General features: G+C 43.2%; 1 protein-coding gene across 1 annotated transcript in view; it reads left to right on the top strand.

Annotated features, from left to right (window-relative positions):
* The window catches only part of PTPN14 (protein tyrosine phosphatase non-receptor type 14), a 120,713-nt gene that overhangs the window by 88,095 nt on the left and 19,156 nt on the right, over positions 1–13,462 (top strand). The window contains exons 9-15 of the mRNA XM_065679407.1: positions 26–113; positions 805–887; positions 3,094–3,151; positions 6,413–6,491; positions 8,078–9,567; positions 12,089–12,232; positions 13,220–13,438. Coding sequence (XP_065535479.1) covers positions 26–113; positions 805–887; positions 3,094–3,151; positions 6,413–6,491; positions 8,078–9,567; positions 12,089–12,232; positions 13,220–13,438 — 2,161 coding nt within the window. The remainder of the gene's footprint in view (positions 1–25; positions 114–804; positions 888–3,093; positions 3,152–6,412; positions 6,492–8,077; positions 9,568–12,088; positions 12,233–13,219; positions 13,439–13,462) is intronic.

The following is a 13,462-nucleotide window of genomic DNA, read 5'->3' as shown; positions in this document are numbered from 1 at the left end:
TCTACTGCATTTTTTTACTCTACAGGTGGAATGACATTGGGAATATAGCACATAACAAGTCTGCCATTGTTCTAGAGTTGATCAACAAAGAAGAGAATGTGCTCTTTCACACAGTAAGGAAAAGATCTAATCGGTGTAATCAGAAAGCTACTTGAATAAAAAAGAAACCTTTAAAATTCCACTTTGCCAAAGGGGCTCCCTCGCCTTAACCCCTCTCCCCCAAGTTCACAGTTTATGCAGAGAGTGAAATGAACTTCTTTGAGCTACCAATGTTTGTATTCTCTTCCAAGAATCCTGAAGGATACTGTGCTGGGAAGTCTGGAAGAAACTGAAGTGCTTGTTGGATGAAACATCCACAGTGCCACGCTTCCATGCTGACATAAATATAGCAGCATGAGCAGTGGTTGAAACTGGGCATAAGGTGCCGTGCATGCACATACTGGAACTCAGAGGGCAGTGCTGTTCAGTGCTATTTAAAATCACATCTCCCTGAGCCAAGGCCAGGATAGAAACTGGACCGGCAGGCTTGAGCCAATTCTTGTTGTTGTCCCGCCTCCCCTCCCGCTGTGACTTAGCATTGAAGTGGCAGCATGTAAAGGCATGCGACTGTATTTCAGTAATTCAATGCCTTGAATGCTCTTGAGGGCACTAGACATGTTCTTGGCAGCCAGATTCTGTACATGATGGACCTTACCAAGCCTTATTGCAATTGGATGTGTAAACCTCTTCTTTGTTACTTCTTGGTAAGAATAACAAAATGAATGATTACGTTTTCATTCTCCCATTTTTCTCTTGTGTTTAAAGGACGATCTTGAAAATGCCAAATATATTTCACGGCTGTTTGCAGCAAGACACAAGTTTTATAAACAGAACAAAATCTGCACAGAGTGAGTACTCTTTTCTTCAGAGCTGTTTGCTGATATCCTGCTTTGAAACTGAGCTGAGTTTTGGCATATCTGGGTTTTTTCTAGTCACTTGTGTCAGTTATTTCTTTCCCCTTTCCCTTTTTTTCTTGCTTCGTTTTAACCACCAGCAAGAGCAGACAGTTGAGAATGAAATTTCATTCTGAGCATTGCAAGGCGTGATGCTCCCCAAGCAGCCAGAGCTGACAAGGGGTCTTGAATTAAAGGCCTTGATCTCTGCCATTAATAATCCCGAGTATTAGGATAAACTGTAGTGAAAAGTGACATATGTTCAAATGTGAATTGCAGTAGCAGATGCACTACCCATCTAGCAGCTAAGGGTGGTGGAAAACACAGGTTGTCATCTTCTAATTTGGGCAGTAGAATTTATCTGCTGCTTATATGTGCCAAACAGACACGTGGGAACATTAATCTGTGTAGCCATACGAGCACAAAGATGCAGAGACTGTAAATCTGAACCTGAAGTCTCCTTTAGGCTCTACTTTGAGCACTTACTAAGGAATTTGGCCTTGAGCTAGTCCTCTCATACAGGTGGATTCACTCTAACTGAAGGAGGAATTCATGAGGCTTCACTTACAGTTTAGAAGTCTGGAAGCTAAGGATGCTTCCCTTATATTAGCACGCAGCAATTGTAATTTGAGATAAATTTAGCTGTTAGAGGTTCAGAGTTTTGAGGAATTTTCCTGATGTACAGGGCCTGTATAGCAATGAGAACATGAATTGCTTGCAGAACCTTCCCAGTTCAGTTAGCTGGAAAGATATGAAGAAGCCTCATCTCTATCAACAGCTCTAGTTAGAGCTGGACATCCCATCTGTTCAACTGGGTGATGCCATCTGTTGGAAAATAAAGCCAAAATGATGAAGGGAAGATCTGAAAGTCTAACCTTCTAACGTTACATAGGCACACATTATGTTCACATACAGTGAGTCAGAGTAATGTAGAGACCAATGAGCTGATCTTTTCACTTACAGAATGAAGATGTTTTGATTTCAGGTGGTGCTTACAGTGCTCGGGAGGGGAGTGGGAGACCAGAAAAGACATTTCTTAGCAACATATCATGGATTTCAGGTTTTAGAGCTCCTGATTGTCTCCCCTTGTGACAGTCAAGAAAGAAAACAAAATCCCGTAGTCTGTCATCTTGGAATATTTCCCCTTTGAAGCTGTACATTGGGGTCAGCAGGAGAGGATTGTTTTGTTACTGTTCGTAATCCAGACCAAAGAAGCAATAGGTTTTGGTCGTGTTTATTACTAAACACTGAGCCATAAGTACATGGGTGCTATGAACGGGGTGTATGTAGCAGCTTCATATCCAACTTACAAACAGTTGGACTAATAAAGATAGGGAACCCTTTGAGGTCACTGAGTGAAATAACTGGAGTTGAAATGTATTTTTGCCGTTAGAATTGCTCTCCTTACCACAGTCTCATATGGTATCAGCTTCTGTGTTAGAGCCACAGACATTGATGGCAGCATATGCCAATGTGTGTTTTCTAGCCATGTAATTTTCCTGCTCTCTGTGTGTAAATGATAGTTGGTTGTTTTCCTGTGTGCATTTCCTCTAATAGCACATAACATCATTCACTAGATCAGAAACTGTAAGAGGACAAATCCCACCTTTCCTCTCTTCACGTAAGCACTATATTTCTGCCTCCTTCAACTTGTTTCTTTCCCTTCCTCATTTTGTATTTCCTCCTACACTCCTTGTTGCTTCCACTGCACCTGGCTACTCTAACACTGTATGTGCTTCTGCTAGTTTTACCTAACCAATTGCTTTTTTCCCCTTCCTGATCTGTGGGCATTGCTTTGAAGTGATTGCTATGAATTTCATCAAATAGTTGTTGCTTTAATGTTCACCTTAAGTCACCTGAGACTGTGCCTGTGTTCAGTTTTTGTTGCTTAAGAGACTTGTTTGATTAATTTTTAAGCCAGTTTTTCTTGTGTTTCCAAGTTAGCCAAATAGGATAATGAACAGAAGGCATGTGTATTTTGGAACTGGAATACTTCCTGTATTTAGAGAAGAACTGGAATTCTTTTTGTTTCTTCATTATTTTAAATCTCATTAATGAACTGTACATAAAAATTCTTCATCTCTTGTTTCCCCCATTCATTCTTGGATCACAATTGAAATACGGTAGTTTCTAGTATTTCCCTTTCCTTTTTCTCCTACAGACAATCAAGTTCTCCTCCCCCTATCCGACGACGGCCCACTTGGAGTAGATCATCCTTGGTATGTGCCACGGTGGGCGCTCTATGAATATCTGTACCATTTCTGATGGGATGGGGCATTGTGTAAGACGGAATACCTTCTAGATTCCAAATAAGCACATGATATCATTATTCGTGTCGGCAATGTGATTGGAATGAGTTGCAAGGCTGTGGCTGCCCAGGTTGATTAATTTAAGTGGATAATACCACCACTGAGTATTAAAAATGACAGTCTTCAAGGCATTATGTTTTTAGTTGCCCTGCAGAAGCTGAACATCTTTTCTACTGGATTGAGGTGACCTCAATATGTAGAGAAAATAATCTCCTGGAAAGAATTTGAAGTCTCTTGTGCTGTATACATCAAACCTAGTCATTAGATAATTTTACAGCTCCTCATGTCACGTTTCCTCCATTTCTCATGTTTTTGTATGAAGTCTGCTTACAATTTACCAACTTCTTGGGTTAAAAACCTATTTTCTGTGTGAGGTTATTGAGTTTTAAAGTAAAATATAATATACTATAATATACAGATACTATAAATCTGACAAAGCTGGGTAACTCTTTCCTGAAGTCTTCACCAAAAAAGTCTGTGGGGAGTATTTTCCTCCCCACCCCCGGTGAGTTCTAAGGACACTGGTTTGGCTCCAGTCTTAGCATCTAGTGTATGTCAGCAATTCAGAGTCCATTAAATAAGATTTTAATAAAACAGATTTGAATAAGAAAGATTTCAATGAACAGCAGTGCTGATTCTGTAGAGGGCAATATTATCCATATGCAGGTTGCAAGTTTCCGCGCGTGATATAGATCATAACTCCTTTGTAGACTTTCCCAGTGGTAATCCCATTAGCCTATTGCTGTATGGTAGAAAGCTAGTGTGGGCAGGAATGTTTCCTTGGCGTGCCCCCACAGTGTGGCTACAGCTTTCCCAAATTAAGCTTAAGCAGGTATTGACCCTAGGATAACTTTATCTTTGCAGATTGCAGCACAGGCTGTTTTCCTGTGTGTTTCTATATGGTCGGCTATATCTAAAAGCTGCATTCTGTGTTTCCCAGCCATTGGGCAGGAAAGCTGTTGGAGCTGGCTCCAGATTTCTTTGTGCTTTCATTCTTCGCATGTCTCTAAGGTGTCACGAATGCAGTACGCAGCCTGTGTGTCATGTTCTCTGAGGTATATTTACAGTGGGTTTTGGATCTGCTAGTTTGGTCCCTAGAGATGCCTCTGAAAGACTGCAGATGACGAAACCAAATGTTCCTTGCATGCTCATGCTATGGCCTCAGGGATATGACAAGGGGAAGAAGAGAGCTGCCCTCCGTATTAGATACGGAAAGTAGACATCTCCTTTTTCAAAGAAGAAGCAAATCCTGCAGCCTCTTTATGTTTTGAACATAAGCGTGCAACAAGGTTTGGGTTTAAAACCCAGTCTCAAGAAGACCAAGAGGAGGAATGCTCATCAGTGAAAAACGAACTGTGCTGCTAACGCTTCACATTGAACTTTCAACTGCTTCTTTTCATAATTGTTTTGTTAACTTGTTGGAACAGTTCTCTTTGGAGAGAAGGAAAGGGAAAAAGAAGGCCTCCTGACTGATGTCTGCACTGTACATACCTTTATATACCTGCCTATTCATTTGTCTTGTATGGTAATAAATCAGTAGTCATAAATGGGAAGTGAAGTGGAATTTTAAGGGTGAGGCTCTGCCACTTCACTGAGGATCACGTTCATTACTTTCAGGTTAAAACCCTTTATATGGTTTTGGCATCGTGGTGAACCTGTATTTTATCTATTACTTTAAACCCATTTTATGCTGTTTCTTTTGCCTGTCAGGCCACCCAGTGATGCTGGATTTCCAGCCAAACCTCCTCAGTATAGGTAGATCTTAATATAATAAAAACCCCAAGTGATCTTTAATTTGGATATTGATGTTCTGCAGACCTCAAGCTTCTCCTGTTCCATCAGAAGAGGCAGACGGGCCTCCAAAAAAAAAAGGGGAGGAGAGAGGGGGGTGGAATAATCCTTAATTTCTTGCCATCATCTTCCATAACATCTATCGCAAAGAAAACTGTCTGCTCCAGATCTATACATTCCCAGTAGGAGTCACTTCTTCCTTGCATTTTTCCTCTGCTCCCCATTTGTTAGACTTCCCAGCATCTTGGTTCATTCCAGGCTAAGCTCTGCTACTTGGGTTATCAGCAGCAGGCTCCTTGGCCCAGTTTGTTCAGTGAGAGTAGGGTTTCTGCCCTTGGAAGTCATTGCTGTAGCAGAAATAGTTTCTGTCGTCTTCCAGCTCTGACTTAACACAACCATTTTGTATGCAAGAATTCATGTGTGCTCAGATGCTTTGATTCTCATTCCCTCTCCCCATTTACATAGAAAATGTAACTTTAACCCTTCCCCACCCCCTCTTGAATAGCTCACTTGCGTGGTACTCATTTTGTGCATGTGCATGCAGAGGTGGTAAATTATTTGGTGTTTCTTTTTTGCCTTGGGCATCCACAATATTCCTTAATAGTTTGAACTACTTGAATCAGCCTTGATGAAGAGCCTTTATTCTGCTGCTCAGAAATTATTCATACATTCACAAGGCAAGAGTGTCTTCCTTCTCTTTCTGCTTACTTTGTATATCAAAGTATGCTTTCCTAAACTTTGCTCAGTGGCACCGGGCAGGACATTACAGTGCAGGTAGTAAACTGTGATTGCAACACATTGGTTTACTAGTGGGCAAAGCTGGTTGCTGCACACGATCCTACTGATTTAATGCTGAATTGCCCCCTATGATACTTGTTGTGTTAAAAAGCTTCTTGCAGTGCAGATTGTTGGAGGAAGGCTCCAGTTCATCATCTAGGGAACCCAATATTCATGTTACTTTTAAGTCTGTATGTACTCCTATTGCTTGTATAACAGTGTTCTAGGTCCTTGAATTTGTTCTATCCCCTCCTTTTGTCCTGAGGGGATGTTTGGTTTGGTTTAATTCTGCAAGGGCTTTTTACTAAACTTGTGAAAAGTTGTAAGCGAGCGGAGAGTCTGGATGTTGTTTTCTGAAGTGGTTGAGCTTAAAGGAGTTTTCACCGCTCAGGTTTGGGCTCTGCAACAGAATTTAGCAAACAGTTTGCAAAACGTTATTCTCTGTTCCATAAAGAAATGCCAAGCCACGTGTCTTTGGCTGGGTAAGAAAGGGCTGTATTCAGTGGAAAGGGCATAGAACCGTTTCTCTTGTTTCAGCTGCAAAAAACCTGTAGCAAACCAAGTTGCTAATGCTTTTTATTTTACCTTGTGCTTTTATTTCAGCCAAGACAACATCCATTTATACTGCCTCCTATGCATGTCCAGTGTGGAGAACACTACACTGAAACACATAATTCACAAGGTACTTAGAGCATATATTTTGCCTTTAATGGACTTCAATTTTCTGTGCAGGCAAAGAGGCTCCTAACCTTTATGTCTAGGTTTCTAATGCTGTCATGGTCAAATGGGAGCTGCTGCTGGAAAAGAGAGAGTAGTTTTATGGTTAATGTTGCAGTAAATCTTCTGTTTAAAGTCCAATTTCGGTTTTCAAATTTCTCTAAAATGCCCGTGCATGCTTATATGGACCTTAAACTTGGAATTCCAGTTCAGTGAGCTGGAAAGGTAATCTCTCGGAAGGAAGTAGGATGGCTGCACTCAGAGGCATTGCCACCTGGGGCCAGGGAGAGAAACAAAGTTAGGGAAAAGGAGAAATCAGAGCATCCTGGTCATGAAACTGTATTTAGATGGTCTGTTCTGCTGACTTTTCACCACCATCTGCCTACATTGTCAGTCTTACGGACGTAGGAAGGGTTAACTGTTTTTACCCCATATTTGACAAATAAATTGCCTAAGAGGTTGTACCAGGTTACTTTGATCAAGGCTGGGAAGGGCGCCCAGCCTCTAAACACCTTGAATCTCACACCCTTAACCACACCACCTTTTGGAATACGCGTAGCCAGGTCTGTCAGGCTGCGTTCTTTGCAGTTCATGAGAGGCACAGCTGAAGTGCTCTCAGCAGCAGAGGAGATCTTAGTCATACCTGAGAGTGGTTTAGAGTTGTGATGGTCTGACTAATTTTAAAGTAGAACTGGGTAAGTTTAGTTCCTTGCATACAGTAAAAGGTTTGTCTTAGTGGGTGCTACTGATTTACTGCAAAGCTGAGGGTCTGAAGAGGGACATTCTCAGGTTTAGAAGAACTGTAAAGTTCTCTCTTAGTTTTACACAGACTTCTCTGTACTGATGGATTTGCTGATCTCACAGCTTTGGGAGCTGCTACTCTTTTCTCACAAGATGTTCAACAGGGGCAGTCTTGCATAAAGCTGTCATCATCTTTCCCCTCTTGATTCCCTCTCAAATAGCCTTTGCTGAAATGTTTAATATTCTCTAGTGCATCTGTAGAGTGTTTTGGTTGGCTGTGGTTTTCCTCTGAGTCTTGATCACCCTGCAGTGTTGTACTTCAGGCCCTCAAAACTGTTGATTGGTTTGGAGTCGGATTTCCAATTTCAGAGTCTTCTGCTACTTCAAATCACAGACAGCAGTGCACCAACAGAAAAGAGAACTGTTAGGTTTGCCACAGGCAGTGCTAGCACTGCGGTTTTTAAGGTGGCAGCAGCAGTGAATCATTACAGGATGCTGAGGGAGGAGATGCCCCCTTATTCTTCTTTGCCACCCCAGGCAAAAACACTTCCTCTCTTTCCCCTTTCATGTCTCCCACAAGGATCTGAACTGCCATATTTTGCTAACTGCTGGCAGCATTTATGTGAGTAGCTTTGTTTTAGTTCTGTTTCAGTGGCTCAGGGATGCTCCCAAGACCAAATGTTCCTAGCAGTTGTTGTACACTAAGCTGTGTCTGCACTCATTGGTGCAGACTTCATTTGAAGTTTTGTTAACACGGAATGAATCCTTGTATGTTAAAATCATCAATGTCTTTATCTTTGCTCTACACAGATAGCATTTTCCACGGAAATGAAGAGACTTTCTACTGTAGGTCTCAGACCAGTTTGGATAGGTGTCCAATGGACTTCAGCTACTTGAATGGTAATAGACCCAATGGGAGCGTATGCAGTGCCCACAGCATGAACTCTCTCAATCGCTCACAGAACTTCATCCAGGCATCTCCAATGTCCTCCAATCTGAGCATCCCTGGAAGTGACATCATGAGAGCAGACTACATCCCCAGCCACAGACATAGTGCAATCATAGTACCATCTTACCGGCCAACTCCAGACTATGAAACCGTCATGAGGCAAATGAAGAGAGGGGTGATCCAGATGGATAGCCAGAGTCAGTCTTTGAGGAATCTCAATATTGGAAACACACATGCTTATAACCAGCCAGAAGACCTAGTTTACAGTCAGCCTGAGATTCGAGAGAGGCATCCTTACACAATTACATATGGACCCCAGAGCAGTGGCTATAACAAGCCTGTCGCCCCGTCTGACCAAATGAACCCTAATAATGCTGCTCAGAATAAGACAGCAGCCAGTGCCATATCCCACACCGTCAGCACACCCGAGCTGGCTAACATGCAGCTGCAGAGCAGCCAGAGCTACAACACCGCTCACATGTTAAAGAACTATCTCTTCAGACCCCCACCTCCATACCCACGTCCACGTCCCGCCACGAGCACGCCGGACCTGGCAAGCCACCGGCACAAGTATGTCAGTGGGAGCAGTCCTGACCTGGTCACTCGCAAGGTCCAGCTCTCAGTTAAAACCTTCCAAGAGGACAGCTCGCCCGTCATCCGTCAGTCACTGCAAGAGGTCAGTGAGCCCCTCCTGGCAGTGAAGCACCACGCGGCTGTGAACAAGCGCCACAGCTTGGAGGTCATCAGCAACATGGTACGTGGTATAGAAGCCATGGCACTAAAAACTTTGAACGCTCCTCTGCCGCGCAGGAACACCCTGCGGGAGCAAGTGCAGCCGGAAGAGTCGGTTCAGATGGGGCATGAAGTTCAGCAAGTGCCTCATTATCATCACAAAAAGACGTTCTCTGATGCCACGATGCTGATACACAGCAGCGAAAGCGAAGAGGAAGAAGAAACCTCCGAATCTGTGTCGCAGATTACAGCCCTCCATAAGAACATGGAGTACAGTGCTCAGCTGCAAGCTGCCTTGGCTAGAATACCAAATAAACCTCCTCCGGAGTATCCTGGGCCTCGGAAAAGTGTCAGCAACGGGGCGCTGCGGCAGGACCCTGTTAGCATTTCTGTGGCTGTAGCCAGGGCCAAGGCCATGAGGCCAGGGCCTTCCAAAGCCATTAGTGTGTCTCGAACTGATCAAATGGCAATAAATGGGTCCTCGCTCGGGCCCTCCATCTCAGAGCCTGACCTCACAAGTGTGAAGGAGCGGGTCAAGAAAGAACCTGTCAAGGAAAGACCTGTGTCTGAAATGTTTTCTATTGAGGACAGCATTATAGAAAGAGAAATCATGATGAGGGTAAGTGCCTTCCTCTGTTGCGGTGGCTTCTTGGTAGTCCTACAGGTCGGTTTCCGTACCAAAAGCTGCTGGATCAGTGAACTGTGGGGAACACCTGGGTGGGAAGATGTTGATTTGCTCGAAGTTAGGAAATGTGATGTTAAGTGCCAGATCCAGTTTGGGTTTGTGGATCTCTGTGGCCACCAAAGGGACTGATCTCACGTCCCTGTTTTGGGCTGTATGCTTCCTCCAGTGTGGTTTTTCACCTGCTGGCCAGGTCCATGCCTGATCCAGCTGATGGTGCCACCACCACGCTGAGAGCAGTGCCAGCCCAAGGGGGGTGCAGAGCATGCACTGGGTGATGAGGAGGCTGACCACAAAGCCGCCCTTAGTACCTGCTCCACTCTGCCTGTGTGGATTTGAAGGCAGGGTGGGTCTGAAACATGTTTGCTGAGATGGTGCAAGGTTGTGTTTCAGCATTAGCATTTTATTGCTTCTTTGCAGGGCTGTCGAGTTAAGTATCACATCATCTATAACACAGCAGAAACTCACCTGAGTTTTTCAGGTGATCTCTCAGATTGCCTTCCCTGCTACTTCACATAACACAGTTACCTGAATGCAACCCTGGTAGCTGTAGACCATGGATTGCGGGTTTTACCAGTAATAAGTGACCGTAGATCTAATTCCAAAAGCAGCAGATGGAGAGGCTGTGTGGTTGAGGATCTGGATTGTTTATTCATTAACAAATGTACTCAAGAATGAGAAACGGCACCCTTTTAAACTTGCAATGACTTCAGAATAAGCAGCATTTAAAGGCTCCAGTGCCACTGCAAGCAATGGCAGAAGCCTGAAGGATGCTTACCATTTAGTGACCGAGGGATGCGCTTGATGCAACGCTCTGAGAAGTGCAGTTGTAGTCACAGAAGGTGAAATGTGCACTGTAGTTCTTCGGGATTGAGGTCTGAAACAAAAACAATTCCTAAAGCAAATTAATAAAGCATCTAAATGGTCCAGAGCAGAAATGAGCTTGTAATGAATTAGATCAGCAACTAGCTAGATTGAAATAGTATTGTGTATTCAAAGAAACTCTGAGCATGTGTATAGTGCTCCTTGGTTGTTGGTGATCCTTACACTGATGTAATGGCTAGGAGTCAAGCTTGGGCCACTGAGTTGTATCACGGAGACTGAGTTTACTCCTTGCAGGATCTTGTACTTTATATGTAAAATAGATGCTTGACTGTAAGTAATCAAGTCAACGTCTACTCCACTCTAACAACAAACATATATGTGTTCTTTTGATCTTCTGAGGAAAGAAAGAGGAACCCAAAGGATTTGAGGATGGAGTGAAGGTGAGAAGAGAGCTTAGAGATGCTGTTTGAGTACTCTTTGCTGTTCGAGTACATTCAGAGCAGCCTTTGGTCAAAAGGTTCTTTGTTGTTGTTGTTGTTGCTGTTTTGGAAGAGGTAGTCTTAGCATTAAAGCTTTTAAAGTGGTTTCAGCTTAGGTCAGCAGTCTTAACGCATGCAGACCTTCCTTTTGTCACAGGAATTGCATGTTATATGGATGGTAATTTGATGACCGTGATCTTTTAAACACAGACTTTTCTATTTTACTTTGCCAGGAGTAATAATCATAAAATCCCCAAACAAAGGAAAAATACTTGCATTTTCCTACTTTCTGAAAGCCGGAAAAGCAAGCAGATGGGTTTGGATTTTTGTTTGCTTTTTGCATTGTGCTGCGGAGGAACCCAGTGGTGAGGAAAAAGCTCGCAGGGCTTTTGAACAATCAAGCCATTTACAGATGTCTGAGGGCATTCACGTTCAGTAGTGTGTTTCTAGGAGCTGAGCTTGGCCTGTGTGGTGTCCACACCATAGGCATGCAGAGAACCAGGCTTCCCTTGTGCTCATCTCCAAGTCCCGCAGAAAGCATTAAGGAAATGGAGTATAATATCCCATGCATGGGCATGATAAACAATATTCCTTCCTGGCTGCTGATCCGTTCGGTTTCTGGGATATGTGAGCTCAGGTTTTAGTGCAAAATACATCATGGGTGCTGTTTGAATCACTGTAATAGCTGAGTGCATCAAAAGACTTCTCATTTTAAGTATTGCCATCACAGAAGGCAAACAATGGCCTGTGTTTTGCTGTTTGTTGTAATAGATTGACATGATTGCTTTTCCAAAGGTGCCCCGGGCAGGGCTACTTTAACACAACAGGGTGATGCTGCGTGTGTCCTACACCCAGCATCATGTTTGCAGGAAAAGGCTCAGGATTGTATTTGCGTGTCTTTTAATGGCACGTAAACCGAATTACACGCTGGGATTGCTGCTTTGAAATTAAAATTCTGTGCTCATGTAGGAGCAGGCCTTTGAGGAATAACAGGAAGAATAGAGGTTGTATGTGAATTTACGATGCTAATGGTGATCATCTGCATTCCTTGGCCAGAGAGTTGCAGATTTTGGAGATTAAAAAAACATTCCAGCATTTTACTGGCATTATAAATAATCACACAGAGATGAAAACGTGCCTTTTCTTGCCAAAAGAATCTAGAAAAGCAGAAGATGGCAGGCCTGGAGGCCCAGAAGAGGCCCTTGATGTTGGCAGCACTGAACGGACTCTCAGTTGCTAGGGTTCCAGTGCCGGAGGACAGCCAGGATGAAGTCACCAAGGTGCCAATGGATGAGAGGGTAAGATGGAGGCTCATGCAATGTCTCTCATTCCCTTTGTTGCCAGCAGCATGAAGTCCCTAAAATATGAATATTTGGTTTAAAATGTCAAAAAAAATCTCTTAAAAGGTGTTCAGCAGCATTAATGGAAGAGGTCTGGGGTTAACACTGGTGTGTCTTTGCGTTCTGTTAAATGTCTGGAACCTTTACTGAAGTCAGTGAAAACTGAGACTGTTCACTGTTTAATGTGACTATCCAAGCTCGAGCTCTAAATCAAACATTTTGCATGTTTTTCTCTCGGTCAGGCAGTTTTTCCTGCAGTGATCATCCGTAGATCCCGTATTCCATGTTCTGGTACAACTGAGGAGCTCAGTTTATGTCTCTGAACAGGATTAAATTGTCAAACAAGAGTTGGTCACCTTCTGATGTGTGTGCATGGATATGAATTTCAGAAATTGAAACCACTTGCTGCCATTAAGATTTGAAAGACATATGTGCAAAGAGGCTTTCTGGGTAAAGGTTTTCAGCCTTGTGTTGTCTGGTATGCAGACAACAGACCTTCACCTCTGCCTATCCATATGCAGGGTTGTGCCCAACCACGGAAGTTGCACGTTTTCAAGTTTAGGGAGTACTTTGATAACGTGGACCACATCACACTTCTTGCAGCACGACCTTCTCTAAATATGAAATGCTTTTACAAGTATCTATTGTGGTGAAATCACACGCAAATTCATACTGAACCAGGATTGTATTTAGCAGGGTTTTGCTTCTTATGGTATCAGTCTTAAATAATGTGAAGGTAGAATGGCAACATGTAAAATGAACATGTGGTTTTACTCAGGAGAAATCGGTGTGTGTCACATTCCCTCAGATAACTGCAGCTGAAAGAAGTGACTGAGAGGATGCTATGCTGTGTATTGAAATTCAAAGAACAGATGGATGAGTCTAGTGGTAAATGTTCCTTCAGGCGGAATTAATGGATTGATGTTCCTTCCTGTCAAATCTTAGTGCAAAATCCTGAAGAGGAAGTTGGAAGAGGGGATGGTGTTTACAGAATACGAGCAGATTCCAAAGAAAAAGGCAGATGGGATCTTCACCACTGCTGCCTTGCCTGAAAACACTGAGCGCAACCGCATCAGGGAGGTTGTTCCTTATGAGGAGAACAGAGTAGAGCTGGTGCCGACCAAAGAAAACAACACAGGCTACATCAATGCTTCACACATAAAGGTAAAACTTTCCTTGAACTTTGCT

Source organism: Lathamus discolor, chromosome 5 (genome assembly GCF_037157495.1).
Source record: "Lathamus discolor isolate bLatDis1 chromosome 5, bLatDis1.hap1, whole genome shotgun sequence".
NCBI lineage: Eukaryota > Metazoa > Chordata > Aves > Psittaciformes > Psittacidae > Lathamus > Lathamus discolor.
Note: the sequence above shows the minus strand (reverse complement) of the source record. Positions and strands in the feature narration are given on the sequence as shown.